This window comes from Heterodontus francisci, chromosome 17 (genome assembly GCF_036365525.1).
Source record: "Heterodontus francisci isolate sHetFra1 chromosome 17, sHetFra1.hap1, whole genome shotgun sequence".
Classification (NCBI taxonomy): Eukaryota; Metazoa; Chordata; class Chondrichthyes; order Heterodontiformes; family Heterodontidae; genus Heterodontus; species Heterodontus francisci.
In genome coordinates, this window is record NC_090387.1 from 88,166,870 (window position 1) to 88,194,190 (window position 27,321).

General features: G+C 46.6%; 1 protein-coding gene across 1 annotated transcript in view; it reads right to left on the bottom strand.

Moving 5' to 3' along the window:
* Nucleotides 1-27,321, bottom strand: part of slc38a8a (solute carrier family 38 member 8a) — a 72,466-nt gene that overhangs the window by 10,367 nt on the left and 34,778 nt on the right. Inside the window, exons 7-9 of the mRNA XM_068048911.1 lie at nucleotides 23,695-23,842; nucleotides 15,646-15,845; nucleotides 5,414-5,465 (exon numbers count right to left, since the gene is read on the bottom strand). Coding sequence (XP_067905012.1) covers nucleotides 5,414-5,465; nucleotides 15,646-15,845; nucleotides 23,695-23,842 — 400 coding nt within the window. The remainder of the gene's footprint in view (nucleotides 1-5,413; nucleotides 5,466-15,645; nucleotides 15,846-23,694; nucleotides 23,843-27,321) is intronic.

Here is a 27,321-nt window from a genome sequence, read left to right on the forward strand (position 1 = left end):
AGTTGGTAGAGGTCGCGGGTTTGGAAGGTGCTGTTTAAGGAGCCTTGATGCATTGCTGCAGTGCATCTTGTAGATGGCACACACTGCTGCCACTGTGTGTTGGTGGTGGAGGGAGTGAATGTTTGTAGATGGGGTGCCAATCAAGTGGGCTTCTTTGTCCTGGATGGTGTTGAGCTTCTTGAGTGTTGTTGGAGCTGCACCCATCCAGGCAAGTGGAGAGTATTCCATCACACTCCTGACTTGTGCCTTGTAGATGGTGGACAGGCTTTGGGGAGTCAGGAGATGAGTTACTCACCGCAGGATTCCTAGCCTCTGACCTGCTCTTGTAGCCACGGTATTTATATGGCTACTCCAGTTCAGTTTCTGGTCAATGGTAGCCCCTAGGATGTTGATAGTGGCCCTTCGGTCCTTCGGCCCTCCAAGCCTGCGCCGATCCAGATCCTCTATCTAAACCTGTCGCCTATTTTCTGAGGGTCCGTATCTCTTTGCTTCCTGCCCATTCATGTATCTGTCTAGATACATCTTAAAAGACGCTATCGTGCCCGCTGGCAACGCATTCCAGGCACCCACCACCCTCTGCGTAAAGAACTTTCCACGCATATCCCCCCTAAACTTTTCCCCTCTCACTTTGAACTCATGACCCCTAGTAATTGAATCCCCCACTCTGGGAAAAAGCTTCTTGCTATCCACCCTGTCTATACCTCTCATGATTTTGTACACCTCAATCAGGTCCCCCCTCAACCTCCGTCTTTCTAATGAAAATAATCCTAATCTACTCAACCTCTCTTCATAGCTAGCGCCCTCCATACCAGGCAACATCCTGGTGAACCTCCTCTGCACCCTCTCCAAAGCATCTACATCCTTTTGGTAATATGGCGACCAGAACTGCACGCAGTATTCCAAATGTGGCCGAACCAAAGTCTTATACAACTGTAACATGACCTGCCAACCCTTGTACTCAATACCCCGTCCTATGAAGGAAAGCATGCCGTATGCCTTCTTGACCACTCTATTGACCTGCGTTGCCACCTTCAGGGAGCAATGGACCTGAACACCCAAATCTCTCTGTACATCAATTTTCCCCAGGGCTTTCCCACTTACTGTATAGTTCACTCTTGAATTGGATCTTCCAAAATGCATCACCTGCCATTTCTCTCCCCAACTATCCAATCTATCTATATTCTGTTGTATTCTCTGACAGTCCCCTTCACTATCTGCTACTCCACCAATCTTAGTGTCGTCTGCAAACTTGCTGATCAGACCACCTATATTTTCCTCCAAATCATTTATGTATATCACAAACAACAGTGGTCCCAGCACGGATCCCTGTGGAACACCACTGGTCACACGTCTCCATTTTGAGAAACTCCCTTCCACTACTACTCTCTGTCTCCTGTTGCCCAGCCAGTTCTTTATCCATCTAGCTAGTACACCCTGGACCCCATGCGACTTCACTTTCTCCACCAGCCTGCCATGGGGAACCTTATCAAACGCCTTACTGAAGTCCATGTACATGACATCTACAGCCCTTCCCTCATCAATCAACTTTGTCACTTCCTCAAAGAATTCTATTAAGTTGGTAAGACATGACCTTCCCTGCACAAAACCATGTTGCCTATCACTGATAAGCCCATTTTCTTCCAAATGGGAATAGATCCTATCCCTCAGTATCTTCTCCAGCAGCTTCCCTACCACTGACGTCAGGCTCACCAGTCTATAATTACCTGGATTTTCCCTGCTACCCTTCTTAAACAAGGGGACAACATTAGCAATTCTCCAGTCCTCCGGGACCTCACCCGTGTTTAAGGATGCTACAAAGATATCTGTTAAGGCCCCAGCCATTTCCTCTCTCGCTTCCCTCAGTAACCATCCGGACCTGGCGACTTGTCCACCTTAATGCCTTTTAGAATACCCAGCACTTCCTCCCTCCTTATGCTGACTTGACCTAGAGTAATCAAACATCTGTCCCTAACCTCAACATCCGTCATGTCCCTCTCCTCGGTGAATACCGATGCAAAGTACTCGTTTAGAATCTCACCCATTTTCTCTGACTCCACGCATAACTTTCCTCCTTTGTCCTCGAGTGGGCCAATCCTTTCTCTAGTTACCCTCTTGCTCCTTATATATGAATAAAAGGCTTTGGGATTTTCCTTAACCCTGTTTGCTACACAAAAGTCCGAGTGTATCAGGCCTGTGTCCTCAGTACCTTGCTCTACGGCAGCGAGGCCTGGACAACGTATGCCAGCCAAGAGCGACGTCTCAATTCATTCCATCTTCGCTGCCTTCGGAGAATACTTGGCATCAGGTGGCAGGACTATATCTCCAACACAGAAGTCCTTGAAGTGGCCAACACCCCCAGCTTATACACACTACTGAGTCAGCGGCGCTTGAGATGGCTTGGCCATGTGAGCCGCATGGAAGATGGCAGGATCCCCAAAGACACATTGTACAGCGAGCTCGCCACTGGTATCAGACCCACCGGCCGTCCATGTCTCCGTTATAAAGACGTCTGCAAACGTGACATGAAATCGTGTGACATTGATCACAAGTCGTGGGAGTCAGTTGCCAGCATTCGCCAGAGCTGGCGGGCAGCCATAAAGACAGGGCTAAATTGTGGCGAGTCGAAGAGACTTAGTAGTTGGCAGGAAAAAAGACAGAGGCGCAAGGGGAGAGCCAACTGTGCAACAGCCCCAACAAACAAATTTCTCTGCAGCACCTGTGGAAGAGCCTGTCACTCCAGAATTGGCCTTTATAGCCACTCCAGGCGCTGCTTCACAAACCACTGACCACCTCCAGGCGCGTATCCATTGTCTCTCGAGATAAGGAGGCCCAAAAGAAAAAGAAAGAAGTTTGCTAAAGATATTTCATGACCCCTTTTAGCCCTCTTGATTCCTCGTTTTGGATTGGTCCTACATTCCCGATATTCTTTCAAAGCTTTGTCTTTCTTCAGCCACCTAGACCTTATGTATGCTTCCTTTTTCCTCTTAGCTAGTCTCACAATTTCACCTGTCATCCATGGTTCCCTAATCTTGCCATTTCTATCCCTCATTTTCACAGGAACATGTCTCTCCTGCACGCTAATCAACCTCTCTTTAAAAGCCTCCCACATATCAAATGTGGATTTATCTTCAAACAGCTGCTCCCAATCTACATTCCCCAGCTCCTGCCGAATTTTGGTATAGTTGGCCTTCCCCCAATTTAGCACTCTTCCTTTAGGACCATTCTCGTCTTTGTCCATGAGTATTCTAAAACTTACGGAATTGTGATCACTATTCCCAAAGTAGTCCCCTACTGAAACTTCAACCACCTGGCCGGGCTCATTCCCCAACACCAGGTCCAGTATGGCCCCTTCCCGAATTGGACTATTTACATACTGCTCTAGAAAACCCTCCTGGATGCACCTAACAAATTCTGCTCCATCTAGACCTCTAACACTAAGTGAATCCCAGTCAACGTTGGGAAAATTAAAATCTCCTATCACCACCACCCTGTTGCTCCTACATCTTTCCATAATCTGTTGACATATTTGTACCTCTATCTCACGCTCGCTGTTGGGAGGCCTGTAGTACAGCCCCAACATTGTTACCGCACCCTTCCTATTTCTGAGTTCTGCCCATATTGCCTCACTGCTCGAGTCCTCCATTGTGCCCTCCTTCAGCACAGCTGAAGGTAATGCCATTGAATGTCAAGGGGAGATGGTTAGATTCTCTCTTGTTGGAGATGATTCTTGCCTGGCACTTGTGTGGCTCAGCCCAAGCCTGGACATTGTCCAGGTTCTGCTGCATTTCTACACGGACTGCTTCAGTATCAGAGGAGTCACGAATGGTTCTGAACATTGTGCAATCATCAGCGAACATCCCCACTTCTGACCTGATGATTGAAGGAAGGTCATTGATGGAGCAGCTGAAGATGTTTGGGCCTAGGACACTACCCCGAGCAACTCCTGCAGTGATGTCCTGGAGCTCAGATGATTGACCTCCAACAACCACAACCATCTTCCTTTGTGCTAGGTATGACTCCAGCCAGCAGAGGGTTTTCCCCCCGATTCCCATTGACCTCAGTTTTGCTTGGGCTCCTTGATGCCATACTCAGTCAAATGCTGCCTTGATGTCAAGGGCAGTCACTCTCACCTCACCTCTTGAGTTCAGCTCTTTTGTCCATGTATGAACCAAGGCTGTAATGCGGTCAGGAACTGAGCGTCACTGAGCAGGTTATTGCTATGCAGGTGCCGCTTGATGACACTGTTGATGACACCATCCATCACTTTACTGATAATTGATAGTAGGCTGATGGGGCGGTAATTGGCCGGGTTGGACATGTCCTGCTTTTCGTGTACAGGACATACCTGGGCAATTTTCCACATTGCAGGGTAGATGCCAGTGTTGTAGCTGTACTGGAACAGCTTGGCTCGGGGCATGGCAAGTTCTGGAGCACAGGTCTTCAGTACTATTGCCGGAATATTGTCAGGGCCCGTAGCTTTTGCAGTATCCAGTGCCTTCAGTTGTTTCTTGATATCACGTGGAGTGAATCGAATTGGCTGAAGTCTGGTATCTGTGATGTTGGGGACTTCAGGAGGAGGCCGAGATGGATCATCAACTTGGCACTTCTGGCTGAAGATTTTTGCAAATGCTTCAGCCTTATCTTTTGCACTGATGTGCTGGACTCCTCCATCATTGAGGATGGGGATATTTGAGGAGCCACCTCCTCCAGTTAGTTGTTTAATTGTCCACCACCATTTACGGCTGGATGTGGCAGGACTGCAGAGCTTAGATCTGATCTGTTGGCTATGGGATCGCTTAGCTCTGTCTATCGCATGCTGCTTATTCAGTTTGTCATGCAGATAGTCCTGTGTTGTATCTTCACCAGGTTGACTCCTCATTTTGAGGTATGCCTGGTGCTGCTCCTGGTAACATAGGAAACACAGAAGTCAATTTGCAAACAGCAAACATCCACATCCAACTATGTGATAATGACCAGAAAATCTGTTGGTGATTGAGGAATAGATATTGGCCAGGACACAAAGATAACTCCCCTGGTACTCCCAAGCTCTGTACTGCAATGTCAAACTTAATGCTCATGTTCAACTAGGTAGAATAGGATTTGAACCCACAACCTTCAAACTCAGAGGCAAGAGCATTGCGAACTGCGCCACAGATGACATGCAGAAAAGCCCTCCAATTTGCATGTAGTCATGGGGTTTGTATCTGTTGGGCAGGGAACCTACATCAAGGCCCAAACCAAAATGGGAGTGACCACAAAGATGGCAGGATGTCTCCCATCTGATTTTGGTCTCACTGCCACCCATTCCACCAGTATCCAGAGGATAAACTTTTCAGTTCACCTTTGCTCAGCAGGGCCAGCTCCCATTTTGTGAGCAGTACATTGATGCTGATTGACATAGGTTGGAATTTACCTGACTCTGGGTGAGACTGGTTCAGTTTGCATCGCACACACTAGACACAGGCCTGCAAAGGAGAGAAGGGAGATGGGTGATATTATCAGCAACTTGCATTTAGAACAAAGAACAAAGAACAGTACAGTAATATAAAAGCAAAATACTGCGGATGCTGGAAATCTGAAACAAAAACAAGAAATGCTGGATTCACTCAGCAGGTCTGGCAGCATCTGTGGAAAGAGAAGCGGAGTTAACGTCAGTGACCCTTCTTCGGAACAGTACAGCACAGGAACAGGCCATTCGGTCCTCCAAGCCTGCGCCGATCTTGATGCCTGCCTAAACTAACACCTTCTGCACTTCCGGGGTCCATATCCCTCTATTCCCATCCTATTCATGTATTTGTCGAGATGCCTCTTAAACGTCTCTATGGTACCTGCTTCCACCATCTCCCCCGGCAACAAGTTCCAGGCACTCACCACCCTCTGTGTAAAGAACTTGCCTCGCACATCCCCTCTAAACTTTGCCCCTCTCACCTTAAACCTATGTGCCCTAGTAACTGACTCTTCCACCCTGGGAAAAAGCTTCTGACTATCCACTCTGTCCATGCCGCTTATAACTTTGTAAACCTCTATCAGGTTGCCCCTCCACCTCCGTCGTTCCAGTGAAAACAATCCGAGTTTATCCAACCTCTCCTCATAGCTAATGCCCTCCAGACCAGGCAACATCCTGGTAAACCTCTTCTGTACCCTCTCCAAAGCCTCCACGTCCTTCTGATAGTGTGGCGACCAGAATTGCACGCAATATTCTAAGTGCGGCCTAACTAAAGTTCTGCACAGCTGCAGCATGACTTGCCAATATTTATACTCTATGCCCCGACCGATGAAGGCAAACATGCCGTATGCCTTCTTGACTAACTTATACACCTGCGTTGCCACTTTCAGTGACCTGTGGACCTGTACGCCCAGATCTCTCTGCCTGTCAATACTCCTAAGGCTTCTGCCATTTACTGTATACTTCCCACCTGCATTAGACCTTCCAAAATGCATTATCTCACATTTGTCCGGATTAAACTCCATCTGCCATTTCTCCGCCCAAGTCTCCATCCGATCTATATCCTGCTGTATCCTCTGACAATCCTCATCACTGTCCACAACTCCACCAACCTTTGTGTCGTCCGCAAACTTACTAATCAGACCAGCTACATTTATATATACTACAAACAGCAAAGGTCCCAGCACTGATCCCTGCGGAACACCACTAGTCACATCCCTCCATTTAGAAAAGCACCCTTCCACTGCTACCCTCTGTCTTCTATGACCGAGCCAGTTCTGTATCCATCTTGCCAGCTCACCTCTGATCCCATGTGACTTCACCTTTTGTATCAGTCTGCCATGAGGGACCTTGTCAACAGCTTTACTGAAGTCCATATAGATAACATCCACTGCCCTTCCTTCATCAATCATCTTCGTCACTTCCTCAAAAAACTCAATCAAATTAGTGAGACACGACCTCCCCTTCACAAAACCATGCTGCCTCTCGCTAATAAGTCCATTTGTTTCCAAATGGGAGTAAATCCTGTCCCGAAGAATCCTCTCTAATAATTTCCCTACAACTGACGTAAAGCTTACCGGCCTATAATTTCCTGGATTATCCTTGCTACCCTTCTTAAACAAAGGAACAACATTGGCTATTCTCCAGTCCTCTGGGACTTCACCTGTAGCCAATGAGGATGCAAAGATTTCTGTCAAGGCCCCAGCAATTTCTTCCCTTGCCTCCCTCAGTATTCTGCGGTCGATCCCATCAGGCCCTGGGGACTTATCTACCTTAATGCTTTGCAAGACACCCAACACCTCCTCCTTTTTGATAATGAGATGACTGAGACTATCTACACTCCCTTCCCTAGGCTCATCATCCACCAAGTCCTTCTCCTTGGCGAATACTGATGCAAAGTACTCATTTAGTACCTCGCCCATTTCCTCTGGCTCCACACAAAGATTCCCTTCTCTGTCCTTGAGTGGGCCAACCCTTTCCCTAGTTACCCTCTTGCTCTTTATATACGTATAAAAAGTCTTGGGATTTTCCTTAATCCTGTTTGCCAATGACTTCTCATAGCCCCTTTTAGCCCTCCTGACTCCTTGCTTAAGTTCCTTCCTACTGTCTTTATATTCCTCAAGGGATTCGTCTGTTCCTAGCCTTCCAGCCCTTACGAATGCTTCCTTTTTCATTTATACAGAAATAAAACCAGAAAATGCTGGAAATACTCAGCAGGTCTGGCAGTACGTGTGGAGAGAGAAACAGAGTTAACGTTTCAGGTCAATGACCTTTCATCAGTTCTGATGACCGCAACAGACAGACAGACCTGAAACGTTAACTCTGTTTCTCTCCCCACAGTTGTTTCCTGACCTGCTAAGTATTTCCAGCATTTTCTGTGTTGATTTCAGATTTCCAGAATCTGCAGAATTTTGATTTTGTATTTACAACGTGTCTTTAATATAGAAAACCCTCCCAAGGCGCTTCACAGAGGAAGTCAAGTCTAGGTCCTTGGAGGACTCCAGAGATAATGGTGTGGGGGTGGGAAGAGAAGCTATTTCAGGAGAATGTTAGGCTACGACTGAACAGTCCCACTGAGCTGAAAAATGTTGGAGGAGAATGGTATGGTCAACCATGTCAAAGGATGCAGCGAGGTTGAGAAGGATAAGGAAGGATTGTTCACTACAGTACAGTCAGAGGGGATGTAATTTGTGACTTTTATTAGTGCCATTTTAGCAGAGACAGGAGGAAAGGACAAGCACTGAGTCCATGTAGATCAGCTCCAAGTTCCCCTGCAAGCCACACATCATCCTGGCTTGAACATCTCTAATTGTTCTTTCAGCATCCGACCTACCACCATCATGGGACAACCATCAGCACAAGGACTGCAGTGGTTCATGGAGAAAGTCCATTATATGTGACCTTGCCAGTATTAACCACAACCTCACTGAATTATACCATGGCTTAAAGGGTTAAATTATGAGGGAAAATTGCATAGGCTTGGCTGCATTCTCTTGAGTTTCGAGGTTTGTGGAGTGATCTGATTGAGGTACTAAAATGATGAAGAGATTTGATAGAGTAGATACGGAGAAACTATTTCCTCTGATGGGGGAGTCCAGAACAAAAGGGCATAATCTACAAATTAGAGCCAAGTCATTCAGAGGTAATGTCAGGAAGCTCTTGTTCACATAAAGAGTGGTAGAAAACTGGAACTGTGTTCCCCAGAAGGCTGTGGATGCTTGGACACTTGGAGATTTCAAGACTGAGATTGATATATTGTTGTTGGTAAGTGTATTAACATAAGAATATAAGAACTAGGAGCAGGAGTAGGCAATTCAGCCCCTCGAGCCTGCTCCGCCATTCAATACGATCATGGCTGATCTCATCTCGGCCTCAACTCCACTTTCCTGCCTGTTCTTCATAACCCTTCAACCCATTCCTCATAAAAAATCTGTCTATCTCCTCCTTAAATTTACTCAATGTCCCGGCATCCACCGCACTCTGGGGTAGTGAATTCCACAGATTCACGACCCTTTGAGAGAAGTAATTTCCCCTCATCTCTGTTTTAAATCTGCTACCCCTTATCCTAAAACTATGACCTGTTGTTCTGGATTGCCCCACAAGAGGAAACATCCTCTCTACGTCTACTTTGTCAATCTCCTTTCTCATCTTATATACCTCAATTAGATCTCCTCTCATTCTTCTAAACTCTAAAGAGTAAAGGCCTAAACTGCTCAATCTCTCTTCATAAGACAAACCTCTCATCTCTGGAATCAATCTAGTGAACTTCCTCTGAACTGTCTCCAATGCATCTACATCCCTCCTCAAGTAAGGGGACCAAAACTGTACGCAATACTCCAGGTGTGGTCTCACTAATGCCTTGTACAGTTGCAGTAACACTTCCCTACTTTTATATTCTATTCCTTTAGTAATAAATGCCAAAATTCCATTTGCTTTCCTTATTACCTGCTGCACCTGCAAACTAGTTTTCTGCAATTCATGCACGAGGACACCCAGATCCCTCTGCACTGAAGCACTCCGTAGTTTCTCTCCATTTAGATAATAATTTGCCTTTCTATTCTTCCGACCAAAGTGGATAACCTCACACTTATCCACGTTAAACTCCATCTGCCAAATTTTGGCCCATTCACCGAACCTATCCATATCCATTTGTAAATGTCTTATTTCTTTATTGCAACTTACTATCCCACCTATTTTAGTGTCATCTGCAAATTTGGCTATAGTACCTTCTATCCCTGCATCCAAGTCATTGATATAGATTGTAAATAATTGGGGCCTGAGGACCGAATCCTGTGGCACCCAACTAGTTACATCTTGCCAGCCAGAAAAGGATCCATTTATTCCGACTCTCTATTTTCTGTTGGTTAGCCAATGCTCTATCCAAGCTAATAAATTGCCCCTAACCCTAACTTAATGGATAGGGATCAAAGGCAGGCAAGTGGAGTTGAGGTGCAGATTAGCCATGATCTAATTGAGTGGCAGAACGGGTTTGAGGGGCTGAAAGGCCTCCTCCTGTTCCCATGTTCCTATTCCAATATCAAATAAAAATAAATGCTGACTTCAGCAAATAGAAATTCCCAGGCATATTCTCGATATTCTGATAAACCTCCCCACTATGAGACCCTGTTGACACTCTGGGGTTTTGTGACATTCCACGCAAGGTCTTACTGAGAGTGGTTCACGCTGTGCCTGACATGTAGATAAAAAATGTCCTGCTAGAAAATGTTAAGTATCGGGTGAGTACTGGATTGAAATATGGCCACAATGCCTTTTGTGGTGGAATAGCCTGCGACACTAACCAGGCTCACTCGGTTCCTGCTGGGAGATCAGTGAGAAGTTTATGAGAGCAGTGGCAGAGACAGAGGGAAAGAGAGAGAGCAAGCGACCAGCAGGGAGTTTAACAGAGCAACCGCAGAGAGAGAGAGAGAGAGAGAGAGAGAGTCCAGTGGGGAGTTTTACAGAGCAATGGCAGAGAGAGAGAGACCAGCGGTGGCAGAGAGAGACACCAGTGGCGGCAGAGAGAGAGAGACCAGTGGGGAGGAGGTGTTATCAGTTTGAGCTGCAGGTTTCAGATCTTCAGAAGCAACTGGTATCACTGTGGTGCATCCATGAGGTTGAGACTTTGTGGATGGCACGTTGAGAGATGTGGTCACTCCACAGCTTAACAGTATGCAGTCAAAGAGGGAATGGGTGACCACCAGACAGTCAAGAAGAAACAGTCAAGTAGTGCAGGAGATCTCTGAGTGCGTCTCACAGTTCGGAATACTGAGGGGAGTGATTGTTCATCTGGGGAGTGCAGCCAGAGCCAAGGCCATGGCACCACGGGTGGCTCAGCTGTATAATGGAGTATAGAGAAGGCTGGTAGAATGATAGAAGTAGGAGATTCAATAGTCAGGGGAATAGACAGATGTTTCTGTGGCCGCAGACATGAATCCAGGATGGTGTGCTGCCTCCCTGGTGCCAGAGTCAAGGATGTCACTGAATGGCTGCAGAGCATCCTGAGGGGGGAGGGTGAACAGCCAGCAGTCATGGTCCACATTGGTACCAACAACCTAAGTAGGAAGATGGATGTGGTTCTGCAGAAAGGGTTTAGCGAGCTAGGTAAGAAATTAGCAAGCAGGACCTCAAATGTAGTAATCTCCAGATTACTCCCAGTACCACATGCAAGTGAGTATAGAAATAGAAGGATAGTGCCGATGAATGCGTGGCTGGAAAGATGGTCCAGGAGGGAAAGCTTTAGATTCCTTTTTTATTATTCATTCATGGGATGTGGGCATCACTGGCTAGGCCAGCATTTATTGCCCACCCCTAATTACCCTTGAGAAGGTGGTGGTGAGCTGCCTTCTTGAACTGCTGCAGTCCATGTGAGGTAGGTACACCCACAGTGCTGTTAGGAAGGGAGTTCCAGCATTTTGACCCAGCGACAGTGAAGGAACGGCGATATAGTTCCAAGTCAGGATGGTGTGTGACTTGGACAGGAACTTGCAGGTGGTGATGTTCCCATGCATCTGCTGCTCTTGTCCTTCGAGGTAGTAGAGGTCGCGGGTTTGGAAGGTGCTGTCTAAGGAGCTCGGTCAGTAGTGGTGCTACCGAGCCACTCTTGCTGATGGACATTGAAGTCCCCCACCCAGAGTATATTTTGTGCCCTTTCCATCCTCAGTGCTTCCTCCAAGTGGTGTTCAATATGGAGGAGTACTGACTCATCAGCTGACGGAGGGCGATAGGTGGTAATCAGTAGGAGGTTACCTTGCCCATGTTTGACCTGATGCCATGAGACGTCATGGGGTCCGGATTCGATGTTGAGGACTCCCAGGGCAACTCCCTCCCTACTGTATACCACTGTCCCGCCACCTCTGCTGGGTCTGTCCTGCTGGTGGGACAGGACGTACCCGGGGATGGTGATGGCAGTGTCTGGGACATTGTAAGGTATGATTCCGTGGGTATGACTATGTCAGGCTGTTGCTTGACTCGTCTGTGGGACAGCTCTCCCAACTTTGGCACAAGCCCCCAGATGTTATTAAGGAGGACATTGCAGGGTCGACAGGGCTGGGTTTGCCGTTGTCGTTTCTGGTGCCTAGGTCGATGCCGGGTGGTTTGTCCGGTTTCATTCCTTTTTATGGACTTCGTAGCAGTTAGGTACAACTGAGTGACTTGCTAGGCCATTTCAGAGGGCATGTAAGAGTTAATCACATTGCTGTGTGTCTGGAGTCACATGTAGGCCAGACCAGGTAAGGACAGCAGATTTCCTTCCGTAAAGGACATTTGTGAACCAGATGGGTTTTTACAACAATCGACAATGGTTTCATGGTCATCATTAGACTAGCTTTTAATTCCAGATTTATTAATTAAATTCAAATTCCACCTTCTGCTGTGGTGGGGTTGAAGCCCATGTCTCCAGATAAATACCCTGGGTCTCTGGGTTACTAGTCCAGTGATAATACCACTACGCCACCGCCTGCCCTATCCTGAGATACTGGGACCAGTTCTGGAGAAGGTGGACCCTGCTGGACAGGTTGCACCTGAACAGAGCTGGGACAAATCGCCTTGTGAGGTGCTTTGCGAGTGCTATTGGGGAGGGTTTAAAATAACATGGCAGGCATGTGGTAACCAGCAGATAATACAAGAGAGGAACACCAAGGTGCACAGAGAATTGGAAGAGATGGCTAGCACTAGAGCATGAAATAGCTAAGTATTAGGTGAGGTCAGAGTGAGGGTGTTAGACAGTACTAGAGAAGGAGTAGTTCCGTGTTAGATGGGAGTGGACTGAGAAGAACTATGAGGAATGCAAAGACAGGATTACAATGCATGTGTATAAATGCACAAAGTCTGGTGAATATGGTTAGTGAGCTACAAGCACAAATAGCAGTCTGGGAATATGATGTAGTAGCAATAATGGAAACGTGGCATAAAAATGGGAAGGACTTGGCACTTAATATACAAGGATATAAAGTGTTTAGAAAAGATAGAGAAGGAAAAAAGGGAGGTGGGGTTGCAGTACTGATTTGTGAAGATATTGCACTGCTGGAAAGAGAGGATGGCCTTGAAGGGGCAAGGACAGAATCTATTTGGTTAGAGTTGAGGAACAAAAAGAGTATGATCACATTATTAGGGGTATTCTATAGGTATCCAAATAGTGAGAGAAATAGAGAGACAAATCTGCAGGGAAATCACAGAGATGTGCGAGAACAATAGAGTGATGATATTGGGGGACTTTAATTATCCAAATATCAATTATGATAATTTTGGAGTAAAGGGTAAGGGAGGGGGAGGAATTTCTGAAATGTCTACAGGAGAACTTCTTTGTTCGGTATGTTCACAGTCCAACTAGAAAAGAAGCATTGCTGGATCTGGTGCTGGGAAATGAGGTGGGACAAATGGACCTAGTGTCTGTGATGGAGCAATTGGGTAAGAGTGATCATTATATCAATGTTTAGACTAATAATGCAGAAAAACAAGGAACAAAATAAGGTAGAATGTCTAGATTTGAAGACGGCTCATTTCAAAGCAATGAGAAGGGATCTAGATAGGGTAGAATAGAACCAAAGACTGACAGGAAGAGCTGTATCAGAACAATGGGTTATCTTTAAGGAAGAGATGCTTCTGGTACAGGCTAGGAACATTCCAACAAGGGTAAAAGGTAGGGCTCCTTGGATGATGAGGGAGATAGCGATGATGATGAAACAAAAAAAGAGCCTGCATGTCAGGTGAACTCATCAAATGAGAACCAGGCCATATACAACAAGTTGAGAGGGGAGGTGAGGAAGAAAATAAGACTGGCAAAGAGAGAATATGAAAATATAATGGAAGTCAACATAAAAGAGAGCCCAAAGATCTACCAGCATGTAAATAGTAGGCGAGCAGTAAGTGGTGGAGTGAGGCCTATTAGAGACAGAGAGTGTAATATATGCTTAGAGATGCAGGGAAAGGCTAATATATTAACGAGTATTTTGTATCAGTTTTCACTAAGGAACCGGAGGCTGACAAATGTCAGGAGAAGCAGAGAAAGTAGAAGCAATGGATAGGACAAAAATTGAGAGGGGGGATGTGTCAGAGAATTGGAGAATGCAAATGTGACACCCTTATTCAAGAAAGGGTGTAAGCAGTGTCCGCATCTACATGCTAGTTAGTTTTAAAATTAGTGATGGGTAAGGTTTTAGAAACAATAATCACAATCATGGAAAATATCAACGGACACTTTGAGAGGTTCAAGTTAGTTAAGGATAGATGGATTTGTAAAAGGCAGATCATGCTTGACCAATCTAATTGAATTTTTTGATGAAGTAACAGAGAAGGTTGATGAAGGGAATGCGGTGGATGTTTTTTATCTAGATTTTAAGAAAGAATTTGATAAAGTACCACATAAAAGGCGGTTAACAAAATTGAGGCTCATGGAATAGGAGGGTCAGTGTCCAATTGGATAAAAAAAAACTTGGCTTAAGGGAAGAAAACAGCGAATAGTAGTAAATGGTTGCTTTCCAGACTGGAGGATGGTAGACAGTAGTGTTCCCTGAGGGTCAATGCTGGGACCAGAGCTTTTTTCGCGATATAAATGACTTAGATTTGGAATATGGAGCAGTCTCTCAAAATTTGCTGACAACACTAAAGTTAGAGGTGCAGCAATTAGTGAGGATGATATGAACTGCCTGCAATAGGACAAAGATATGGTAACAGAATGGGCAGAGAGGTGGCAGATGGAATTTAATACTGACAAGTGTTAGGTGATGCATTTTGGCAGAAGGAATAGAGAGAGACAATATATACTTAATGGTGCAGTTCTAAAGAGTATGCAGAAACAGAGGGACCTGGGAGTGCATGTGCATAAATCTTTGAAGATGGCAGGACATATTGAGAGAGTGGTTAGTAAATCATATGGGATCTTGGGCTTCATAAATAGAGGCATTGAGTACAGAAGGAGGGAAGTTATGTTGAACCTTTATAAAGCTCTGGTTAGGCCCCTGCTGGAGTATTGCATCCAGTTCTGGTCATCACACTTCAGGAAGGATGTGATGGTCCTTCAGAGGGTGCAGAGGAGATTTACCAGAATGGTCCCATGGATGGAGAGTTTTAGTTACAAGGTTAAGTTGGAAAAGTTGGGTTTGTTCTCCTTAGAACAAAGGAGATTGAGGGGAGATTTAGTAGAAGATTATGACAGGCAGGTGGACAAGGAAAACCTGTTCCCATTAACAAGTTGTACATGAACCTGGAGACACAGATTGAAGGTTTTGGGCAAAAGATGCAGGGGGGATATGAGGAAGCACTTTTTTATGCAGCGGGTGGCAAAGAGCTGGAACTTGCTGCCCACGAGGGTGGTGGAAGTGGAGACGATCAATGACTTCAGGAGGAAGTTGGATGGCCACCTGAGAGAAATAGACTTGCTGGGCCACGGGGATCAAGCTGGGAGTGGGACTGACTGCATAGCTCTGTGGAGAGCTGCCCATGGACTGGATGGGCTGAATGGCCTCCTTCTGTGCTGTAAATGATTCTATGACGCTAAATGAAAATGGACAATTGGTTGAGTTAGTGAGAGGGCATTTGCTGACACCCATGGACCCCTAGGGGTGGGGTGGAGCTGGTAGGGAGTGGGGAAGTAATATCCCTCAGGATTCTGAGTGAGGACATGGAATGGAGGCCCTCCCCACACAAAGATGTTACTGAGTCATAATAACCTCCCCAAAAGTACATTGAGGAACTTGCTATACCTGGGAAAATGAAAATGAAGAAAGCACTGATTCCCCCAATGAGACTGATGACCTCACTGATGTCCGGGACCAGCAGCGCTATCCCCATAGTCACCAGCACCCAACAAGTTGTCAGCAGCACCCGCAGTTTCCTCTCGTAAGCTGCTGTGAGCATCATACTCTGAGGCCTATGCTTCATACACAGCTCCTGAATCACAGACCTAGGGAAGAGATAGAGAAAGTGAGACATACAAGTAGATTTTAACTGATTCTCTACACTAATCTGCCTCATCGCCCCCTATCACACGCTTTCAGTGTGGGTCCAAGCGTCCACGAGAGTGGATAGTCTGTCCTTCTTGTTCATTGGTTCTCAGGCTGCATTGAACCACCCTGAGAAGTAGGTAAGCCTTCTGCTTCAGATGCTGCCATCCATCTTGACAATGACGGATGACTGAGTGGCCATTATGGCAGGCAGTAGGAGTCAATCACATAAGGTGGATTTTAATGGGCCCCCGTGAGATGGGCTGGGAGGCGGTGGGTGGGGGGGGGGTGCCCATTGAATAGCGACGGAAGGCGAGCGTGGAGGGCTCGTTGCCTTGCGGTCGCCCTGCAATGAAGTCGGAGGCGGGAAAGACCAAGGACGACCTTCCCGTCCAGAGGCCAATTGAGGCCAATCGCCAGCCACTTTAAGGCCTCTTCCTGCCACAGCTGGAATTAAATCAGTGGCAGGGGGCGCCTCCACAACACAGGGAGGTCACCCAGTAAAACAAAGCATCCTCCCTATGGGACTGCGGAAGGCACCCAGTGGCAAAGGCTGCCCTTCTGCTAACCAGCCCCCTGCCCTCAACAACCATCCTCCCCCAGCCCCTCACTGGGGCCTGCCAGACAGACCCTGGTAACCCCACCACATTTACCTGGGGTCCAGGGCTCCAACACTGAGCTTGGTCCCAGGCCTGGTGTAGTACTGGCAGTGAGCACCTCTCCTGGTGGCACCGCAGATATTAGTGTGCTGTGGCCCTCTGATTGGCTGGCAGCTGTTGCAGGTGGGATCCCCATCCTTAAAAGAATCCCCGGCGCTGGGCAGTTAAATGCCCGAATGTCATTGCATTGCCTCGGGTGGTGGGGGGGGTGGGCTCTGAAGGGCCAAGGCAGGGTTCAGGACCCCCACTAGCTGCACTAAATTTAGCCTGCGTTGTGGGACTGGAGTCACGTATAGGCCCAGACTGGGTAACGACAGCAGGTTCCCTTTCCTTAAGGACATTCGTGGACCAGTGGATTTTTACGACAAAGCAACAGACTTACAGTTGATCTGTTCATGAATCAGTTAACTCTTTAACCATATATCAACACCTCCCAGGGAATCCCGAACACCTGCCACCATCAAGAGTAAATTAGATACCCAGACATAAAGGGTTAAATTATGAGGAGAGGTTGCATAAACTTGGCTTGTATTCCTTTGAGATTAGAAGATTGCGGAGTGATCTAATTGAGGTGTTCAATATGTTAAACTGATTTGATAGTTGTCACAGACCTGTAATTATTTTTTCTCCTCGGATTAGAAATAGTGTGTGTGCCTTTAAGACTTTGTTTAAAAACAGTGCACGATTAAGGGAGAAAGTTCTGGAATTTCTGGAGACACAGTGTACCAGCTGCATTTTGTGTTACCCTGGGCAACAACAGGAGAGAGAAGTTTAGTTTAGTTTAGTTTAGAGATACAGCACTGAAACAGGCCCTTCGGCCCACCGAGTCTGTGCCGACCATCAACCACCCATTTATACTAATCCTACACTAATCCCATATTCCTACCACATCCCCACCTGTCCCTCTATTTCCCTACCACCAACTATACTATGGGCAATTTATAATGGCCAATTTACCTACCAACCTGCAAGTCTTTTGGCTTGTGGGAGGAAACCGGAGCACCCGGAGAAAACCCACGCAGACACAGGGAGAACTTGCAAACTCCACACAGGCAGTACCCAGAATTGAACTCGGGTCGCTGGAGCTGTGAGGCTGCGGTGCTAACCATTGCGCCACATGGTGCAATGTGTCTACTTGACTGTGTGTGGAACTGGCAGAAACCGGTTGAGACAGTTACTTCTGAGAGATTTTCCAGTGAGGCAAACTGAAGAAAAAAGGAGTTGTTTTATTCTCTCTCAGCAAAATGTCTACAGGAAGCAACAAGCCAAGTTAATTCCCTCAGTAAAAAAGAAAAGCTTTTCTTTTTCAAGTAATCGTTTTTATTGCTGTGCTCATCGTTCGAAGAACTGTTTAATGCTACTGCAGCCAAAAAGTTGAATGCCTATCTACCGAAGGACTATTTTCATCACATCCAGATGAAGACTTTGGGCTGGATTTTACCTTAGGCGGATGGGGCTTCGCCACGGACGTAAAGGTCAGTGGCGACCCCACTTCCGCCTACCCCGCGGATCCGTCCCGCATTTTACGGGTCCCCAGGCTTTAATTATCCCAAGACGGGACTTCCACCCACTTGAGGGAGGAGGTCCCGCCTCAGTGAGCTGTCGGCCAATCAGCGGGCAGGCAGCTCTTAGTCCCAGCAGCGCCACTGGGAGTGGTGACCACTGCTGGGACTGCAGCCCAGCAGACCAGATGGAGCCAGGAGACAAGGTAGGTTGGGCATGCCTCACCAGGCAGATTGGTCCTTCCTTGATGAGACTGGAGTGGTCGTTTGGGGAGAGGGGGGCGTCTTGGGTCTCAGAGGTGGGTTGGGAGGCGGGGGCAGCCCTCAATCGGGCACCCTGTGCCTGACTGCCATTCCCCCCACCCCCAGGGCACGGAAAGGCCGGCAGGTATCGCTGGGTGGCCTTTCATGTTCTTAGCATGCCCACTTGCCACGGGTAAAATACCCATGTAGGTGGGCATGGCCCCTTAAGGGGCAGTTAAGTGGTCACTTAAGGGCCTTGATTGGCCTCGGGCGGGCAGGCTGTTCCCTCCCACCCGACCCCCGTAAAGTCGATCGGACGTGGGAGCAGGGCAGGTAGACCTCCTGGAGCCTCCTGCTCAATTTTATGCTGCCCCCACGCCATCATCCGACCCGCTGGGGCAATGTAAAAATCAGCCCTTTGAGTGACCTTTGACCATTTCCACATTGGAAGGCCTTATCCACCAGGAACGTAATCCATAAAGACGTTCTTATTTTATTTATTCTTAAGAGACAGCTAATTTTAAAAACTCCACTTTTAAAACCAGTTGGTTTTTGAATGTATGGGTGTGAATGGGGGATTTAGATTAAATTAAGAAGTTATAAGGTCTTTAGACATAGGTTTATCTTAATAATGTTTAAGATTTAGTTTTTTTAATAAGTAGTTAATTTGTTGTTGTCTGAAGATACCTGGTTTGGTCTGTTTTATTCGGGGTTACTAGAGTGTTTAATTTGACTGTTTTTCCGATTGGGTGTGAAGTTTAAAATAATATGCTGTGACCAGTGGAGTGACGGGACTGAATTGACAGTGCGTTGCTCCCGCCGCAGTCATAACATAGTCTATAAAATCATAGAACCATAGAATGATAATGTACAGAAGGAGGCATAGAAAACAGGAAATAGGAACTACAGTAGGCCATTTGGCCCTTTGAACTGCTCCTATTTCAATAAGATCATGGATGATCTTCTACCTCAATTCCACCTTCCTGCACTATCCCCATATCCTTTAATTTTCCTTGTACCCAAAAATCTACTGACCTCTGTCTGGATATACTCAATGACTGAGAATCCACAGCTCTCAGGGGTAGAGAATTCCAAAAATTCACAACCCTTTAACTGAAGAAATGTCTCCTCATCTCAGTCCTAAACTATTGACCTCTTATTCTGAGGCTGTGACTCCTAGTTCTAGACTCCCCAACCAGGGGAAATATCCCCCCAGCATCTATCCTGTCAAGCCCCTTAAGAATGTTATACATTTCAATTCACCTCTCATTCCTCTAAATTTGAGGGAAAATAGGCCTACTCTACTCAATCTCTTCTCATAGGGCAATCCCCTCATCCCAGTTTATAAAGTATTCCACTTTACTATTTTTCCTACCAAAGTGGGTAACTTCACACTTCCCTACATTATATTTGACTTGCCACATTCTTGTCCATTTACTTAACTTGTCAATATCCCTTTGCAGCCTCTTTGTGTCCTTCTCACAGCTTACTTTTCCACCTAACTTTGGGTTGTTAGCAATCTTGGATCCCTCATGTAAGTCATTAATATAGAGTGTAAATAGCTGAAGCCCAGGGTCAGATGCTTGCAATACCCCACCAGTTGCAGCCTGTCAACCCAAAAATGGCCAGTTTATTCCTACTCTCTGTTGCCTGTCTGTTAAACAATCCTCAATCCATGCTAATATATTACCCCCAATTCCATGTGTCCTAATTTTGTGCAACAACCTCTAGACTGACACCTTATTGAATGCTTTCTGACAATCCAGGAACATTCCATCCCCTTATGTACTCTGCTGGTTACAAACTCAAATCTAGTTAATCCCACACCCCTGCTCTTTCCCCACATCCCTGTAATTTTCTTCCTTTCAAGTATTTATCTAATTCCCTTTGGAATGTTACTGTTGACTCTGCTTTTACCACCCTTTCAGGTACAGCATTCAGACTACAATGCACTGTGTAAACAAAAAAATGGTTCCTCCTGTCATCTCTTATTCCTATGCTAATCACCTTAAATCTGTGTCTCTAGTTAATCGACTTTTCTGCCACTGCAAACAATATAAAAGCTCAGCCTAACTTCCTTGCTTTTTTCTATATTCCTCTATTAATAAAGCCAAGGAATCAATGTAGTTTTTGAACTGCCTTCTCAACTTGTCCTGAAACCTTTAAAGATTTGTGTCCGTACCCACCTCCCCCTCTCCCCAGGTCTCTCTGTTCCTGCACCCACTTTATAATTGTACATTTAGTTCATATTGTCTCTCCTCATTCTTCCTAAAGGCAGGCTCAGGTCTGCAAATGAAACCCGACAGAACCACATCTGACCCGAGCCCGACCTGGCCCGAGTCCTTTCATTTCTTCCCGCGCCCTACCCGACTCGGCCCGATCATCAGTTAACCTACCGTCCGTTTTTCACTTTGTTACTTATCTGCACAAGCTTATGAAAACTGTAACTAAACAACCTTTCTAGTCTAAAAAGTACATTAACATTGGAGCCACTTACTGGAGGTGGTGTTAGAGTGTGTCCGACCCCGCCCCACCTGACCCCAGCCCGAATGCCGGGCCCGGAAGTTGCGACCCGACCCGGCCCGAACCCGACACATGTTGTCGGGTCCTGTCAGGTTCGGGTCGGGTAGCCATGCTCTAATTCTTCCTATCAAAATGTCTCACTTCACATCTTTCTGTATTCAATTTCAGCTAAAATGTCTGGCCATTTCATCAGTCTATTTCCTCCTGAAGTTTGTTACTACCCCCCTCATTCTTTACAAAACTTATAAGGTTTCTATCATCTGCAATCTTTTAAATTGTACGCTATATAGCCAAGTCCAGATTGTTAATATGTATCAAAAAGAGCAGTGGTCCTTTGACTGACCCCCTGGGGAATACCATTGTCTACCTACCTTGTCTGAAAAAGAACCTTCACCACTATGCTCTGCTTTCTACCCCTTAGCCAGATTTGTATCCATGCTGCCACTGTCCCTTGAATTCCAAGGGCTTTAACTTTGCTAATAAGTTGATTATTTGGTATAAAAACAGAAAATGCTGGAAATCAGCTGGTCGGGGAGCATTTATGGAGAGAGAAACAGAGTTAGTGTTTCATGGTTTGACCTTTCATCAGAACTGGACGAAGTTAGAAATGCAATTGAGTAAGTGAAAGGGAGAGGGGAAAGAAGAATAAAAGGGAAGGTCTGTGATAGAGTGGAGGGCAGGAGAGATTAGATGACAACAGTGTTCATGGTGCAAGGCCAAAGGGACAAGTGAAGAAATTAAAGATGTGTATGACAGGATCAGGAATTGCTGCCATCGGAAAGCAAAGGAAAGGAATAAAGAAACAACAGAGAAAAAACAAACCAGCAAAGAAAAGGGAACCAAAATGGGGGCAGAGGTTGCAATCTAAAATTGTTGAACTCAATGTTGACTCAAAAGGTTGTAAAGTTCCCAGTCGAAGGCTGAGATGTTGTTCCTCGAGCTTGCATTGAACTTCATTAGAGCATTGCAGGAGGATGAAGACAGGAAGGTCAGAGTGGGAGCAAGGTGGAGAATTCAAATGAAGGCGACCAGAAACTTGGGGCCATGCTTGCAGACTGAGTGGAGGAGTTCCGCAAAGCAGTTACCCAGTCTGCAATTTGGTCTCCCCAATGTAGAGCAGACCACATCGTGAGCAGCGAATAGAGTGTACTAAATTAAAAGGGAGTGCCAAACAAGCAGTACAAAGCAGCTCACTTGATCAGCGCCCCATCCACCACCTTCAACATTCACTCCCATCATCACCAACGCACAGTGGCAGCAGTGTGTACCATCTACAAGATGCACTGCAGCAATGCACCAAGGCTCCTGCGACAGCACTTTCCAAACCCGCAACCTCTACCACCTAGAAGGACAAGGGCAGCAGATGTATGGGAAGACCATCACCTGCAAGTTCCCCTCCAAGCCACACACCATCCTGACTTGGAACTATATCGCTGTTTCTTCACTATCGCTGGGTCAAGATCCTGGAACTCCCTTCCCAACAGCACTGTGGGTGTACCTACCCCTCATGGACTGCAATAGTTCAAGAAGGCAGCTCACCACCATCTTCTCAAGGGCAATTAGGGATGGGCAATAAATGCTGACCTAGACAGCAACGCCCACATCCCATGAATAAATAAAAAGAAGTACAAGTAAATCACTGTTTCATCTGGAAGGAGGGTTTGTGTCCTTGGGTGGTGAGAAGGAAGGTAAAATGACAGGTGTTGCATCTCCTGCATTTGCATGGAAAGGTGGTGTGAAAGGGGAGTGGGATGACTGACGAGTGGACCAGGGTATTGCAGACGGAATAGCCCCTTCAGAATGCTGAAAGGGGAAGGGAAGATGTGTTTGGTGGTGGTATCACACTGGAGGTGGTGGAAATGGCAGAGGATGATCCTTTGAATATAGAGGCTGGTGGGGTGGAAGGTGAGGACAAGGGGAACCCTGTTTGCGTGAAATGGAACAGAGACAGTCAAGGGTCCTGTCAACCATGGTGGGAGGGTATCCTTGGTTGAAGAAAAAGGAAGATATATCAGAAGCACTGGTACGGAAGGTTGCATCGTCAGAACAGATGTGATGGAAACGGAGAAACTGTGCGTATGGAATAGAGTCCTTACAGGAAGCAGGATATGAGGAAGTGTTCTCAAGGTAGCTGTGGGAATCAGTGCACTTATAGTGAATATTGGTTGATAGCCTAGCCCCAGAAATGGAGACAGAGAAGTTGAGGAAGAGAAGGAAAGATTTGGATACAGACCATGTGAAGGCAAGGGAAGGGTGGAAATTGGAAGCAGAGCCAATGAAATTTTCCAGTTCAGGGCGAGAGCAGGAAACGGCACCAATATATTCATCAATGTACCAGAAGAAGCGATAAGGGAGGGGGGCCTGAGTAGGACTGAAACAAGGAATGTTCCACATATTTCACAAAAAGGCAGGGACAGCTAAGACCCTTGCCGGTACCCATAGCAACATCTTTTATTTGAAGTGAGTGGAGTTGAAGGAGAAGTTGTTCAATGTGAGAACAAGTTCAGCCAGGCGGAGGAGGGTGGCGGTGGATGGGGACTGGTTGGGCCGCTGTTCAGGGAAGAAGCGGAGAGCCCTCAAACCATCCTGGTGGGGGATGGAGGTGTAGAGAGATTGGACATCTCTGATGAAAAGCCCCCCCATCCCCAGAACGGAAATTCATTGCTGGATAGCACAAGGGCTGATTGTTACATTGTCAAGTAGCAGAGCTCCCTTAATGCCCAACTGCAGTGAGGGTGGTGCCCAGAGAGGGCAGCAGCCAGCTGGAAGGCACTGCCCGCTATTGCATTGCTCTCTGTCTTGTCACCAAGGAGCTCTGTGACTTCTCAGTTAATTATCATACTATTAGAGAAGTGAATGAAGATTAGAAAGACTCAACTTACCTCCCCAAATGGAGTATTATGGGATATATGGTGATGATGGAGATCCCAAAGAGCATCCTCCCTATGATAATGAGCACCTCATTGTCTGGGTATGACATTAGGATATCTGCTGCCACATCCGTACCAAACGTTAAGTATCCATACATTCCTGAAACATACCACAGGAGTTGTCCAGTTTACAGATTTGTTTTCCTTTGTTTTAATAAGAAAATGTAAGCTCAGCCTAGATTTAATAAATTGCAACCCTTGAAGTACAGGATGTCTCGCCAGGGACTGACAACACACCCGAAGAGCTCCTGACTCAACAGAAAACTGTCGTCACTTAAAGTAAGGGTTCAGACTCTTGCTGTTGGTTCTCATTGATCTGCTGTCTTATAGAGGTGTGTGAGAATGGTAATGATAACTTGTGGATAGGTTCAGTTAATATTCAGTGGTGCTGCACAGTATTGAACGTGTTGTCACTCTGGGTCAGTTGCTATAACACTGCTTGAGAAAGAAATGAAGTATTGTTGTCTGTGGTGGACTACTTCTTGAGTTCTTTATTGGCCAAAGCAAACACCCAGATTTTAACCCATGGTCAAGAGTTCAGTACAGAGGTGGAGGGGCAAGCAGCAGGTTCCTTCCGAGCTGTTGACCTGAGACATGACCACTTTGCTCCCTGTCCTCATTGACATGGTCCAGGCCTGACTGCCCCTCCCCCACCACCCGAACCAGGCAGGAATGATGTGGAGGACAGTGGGTGGGAGTTGGAAGATGAGTGGCAGCAAGTGACCCTTTCCAGGGATCCTGAATAACGTTCCCATATAAGGTCAGTGTAAGGGAGGGGTTGGATTGAAGCCCAGCATGGCTTTGCGAAGGGGTAGGGTAGCCGGGGGAGGGGAGGTGGAGAATTTCTTGTAGCATCCAGAGGAGCACTCCTGGACCCTACTCACGCCAACTTTGCAGCTGCATTTGTTTAATCGGTGCCCCACCACTGGACTCAAACTCCCTCCATCACCGGTGCACCCTGGTTGCAGCATATAGCATCTGCAAGATGCACTGCAGCAAGACACCAAGGTTTCTTCAACAGCACCTCCCAAACCCTTGACCTCTACCACCTTGAAGAACAAGGGCAGCAGATGCATGGGAACACCACCACCTCCAAGTTCCCCTCCAAACCATTCACCATCCTGACTTGGAACTATGTCGCTGTTCCTTCACTGTCACTGGGTCAAAATCCTGGAACTCCCTCCCAAACAGTACTATGGAAGTATCAACACCACATGGACTGCAGCGAATCAAGAAGAAGAAAGTTCACCATCATTATCTCAAAAACAACCGGGATGGGCAATCAATTCCAGTCTTGCCAGTAAAGCCCACATCCCCACATCAATCTTTTTAAAAGAAAATTGTGGATGTTGTACAAAGACTGCAATCAGTGTTCAGCCTTTGGGAGCAAGGGGTTAATCGGCAGTTCTGTGTTGGCCACCTATGATGTAAGCAAAGGAATTTCAAGGGTCAGCTTGAAATGGAAGGGGAGCAGAGTGTTTTTGCAGCTTTGACATTTTGAGGAGTATAGTACATTTTGTAATGACTATAAATATCCTGTTAAGTAAAACACGTATTACTTTTTATCCTTTGATCTTCCACTGTTGAGGTGATCAGATGACAGCACATAATTCATTCCAGCAGGGCAGAATGCAATGGCAAGTGATCTGCTTGATCTCTCTGTCTCACTACATTTACTTAGTCATTGAACAGGTGAAGACGCACTCCAGTTCATAAAGGACATGGGATCCATTTAAGGATGCGGCCAGAGATATTGCAGCCAAGGAGCATATCTAGAATAAAACCCCCAAAATATAACAAAATGCTTTAAGGAAATTCTCCAATAATGGGGTGAAAGTCTGTCCAATTTACTAGCTGTAACAGCACAATTGGACCAGTATCAATACAATTGTTACTGAGGATGGGCCCACAGTACAAATCTGCCTCTAGGTTGACGTGAAATTGCCAAACTCAGTCAGAGCGATCACAAAATGGCTGCTATGGACAATGGAAGAATTCCAAATTGGTGAAGTACAGATTTCTTTGCTGAAAAAATAAATCCCCACATGTGAGCTTGGGAAGGAGGACATCCACACAAGAGGTAACTGTAACTTCAGTATAAGGGGCAGAGGCAGATTATTACACCAGGAAGAGACAGATCCTTAGGTGTGGGAAGAGACGGATCCTAAAGAGAGGGGAGAGTCAGATTCCCGTGTAAAGGGGTGAAGACCTCCGCATTGGAGAAGGACCATTTCAGAAAGTGGGATGGCGGATCCACAGAGAGTCCGATGACCTCATAAAGAGGACAGATCTAACATGAGGGAGATGAACAATCAGCTTTATTCTGGAAAACCAAGAAATGCGGTACATGGGTAAACCTTCACCATCACCATCAGTGCGACAGTCACTCTCACTGTCACCTTCACGGTCAATGTCATATACTGTAATTGTGACTATGACTGTCACCATCACCATAATCATCACTATCAGAAGAACTGACACTGTCATAGTCATGAACACTATCACTGCCACCATCACCATCATTGTATTGTTAGTGTCACTGTCACCATCGCTATCGTCACCACCATCACTATCACTGTCACCATCACTGTCATTATCACTGTCACTTTCATTGTCGCCATTGCCGTCGCCCTCACCTTCGCCGTCGCCCTCACCATCACTGTCACGGTCACGGTCACTGTCGCCTTCGCCGTCACTGTGACCATCACTATCGCCGTCGCCCACACCATCACTGTCACGGTCACGGTCACTGTCGCCTTCGCCGTCACTGTGACCATCACTATCGCCGTCACCCTCATCCTCACTGTCGCGACCGCAGTTGCCGTCGCCATCGCCATTGCCATCACTGTGACCATCACTATCACTATCGCTGTCACTGTCACTGTGACCATCACTATCACTATCGCTGTCACTGTCACTGTGACCATCACTATCACTATCACTATCACTGTCACTGTCACTGTGATCATCACTATCGCTGTCGCCGTCACTGTCACTGTGACCATCACTGTCACTGTGATCATCACTATCACTATCGCCATCACTGTCACTGTGACAATCACTGTCACTGTCACTGTGATCAGCACTATCACTATCACTGTCACTGTCACTGTGACCATCACTATCGCCGTCACCCTCATCCTCACTGTCGCGACTGCAGTTGCCGTCGCCATCGCCATTGCCATCACTGTGACCATCACTATCACTATCGCTGTCACTGTCACTGTGATCATCACTATCACTATCGCTGTCACTGTCACTGTGACCATCACTATCACTGTCACTGTCACTGTCACTGTGACCATCACTATCACTATCGCTGTCACTGTCACTGTGACCATCACTATCACTATCGCTGTCACTGTCACTGTGGCCATCACTATCACTATCACTATCGCTGTCACTGTCACTGTGACCATCACTATCACTGTCACTGTCACTGTGATCATCACTATCGCTGTCGCCGTCACTGTCACTGTGACCATCACTGTCACTGTCACTGTGATCATCACTATCACTATCACTGTCACTGTCACTGTGACCATCACTGTCACTGTCACTGTGATCATCACTATCACT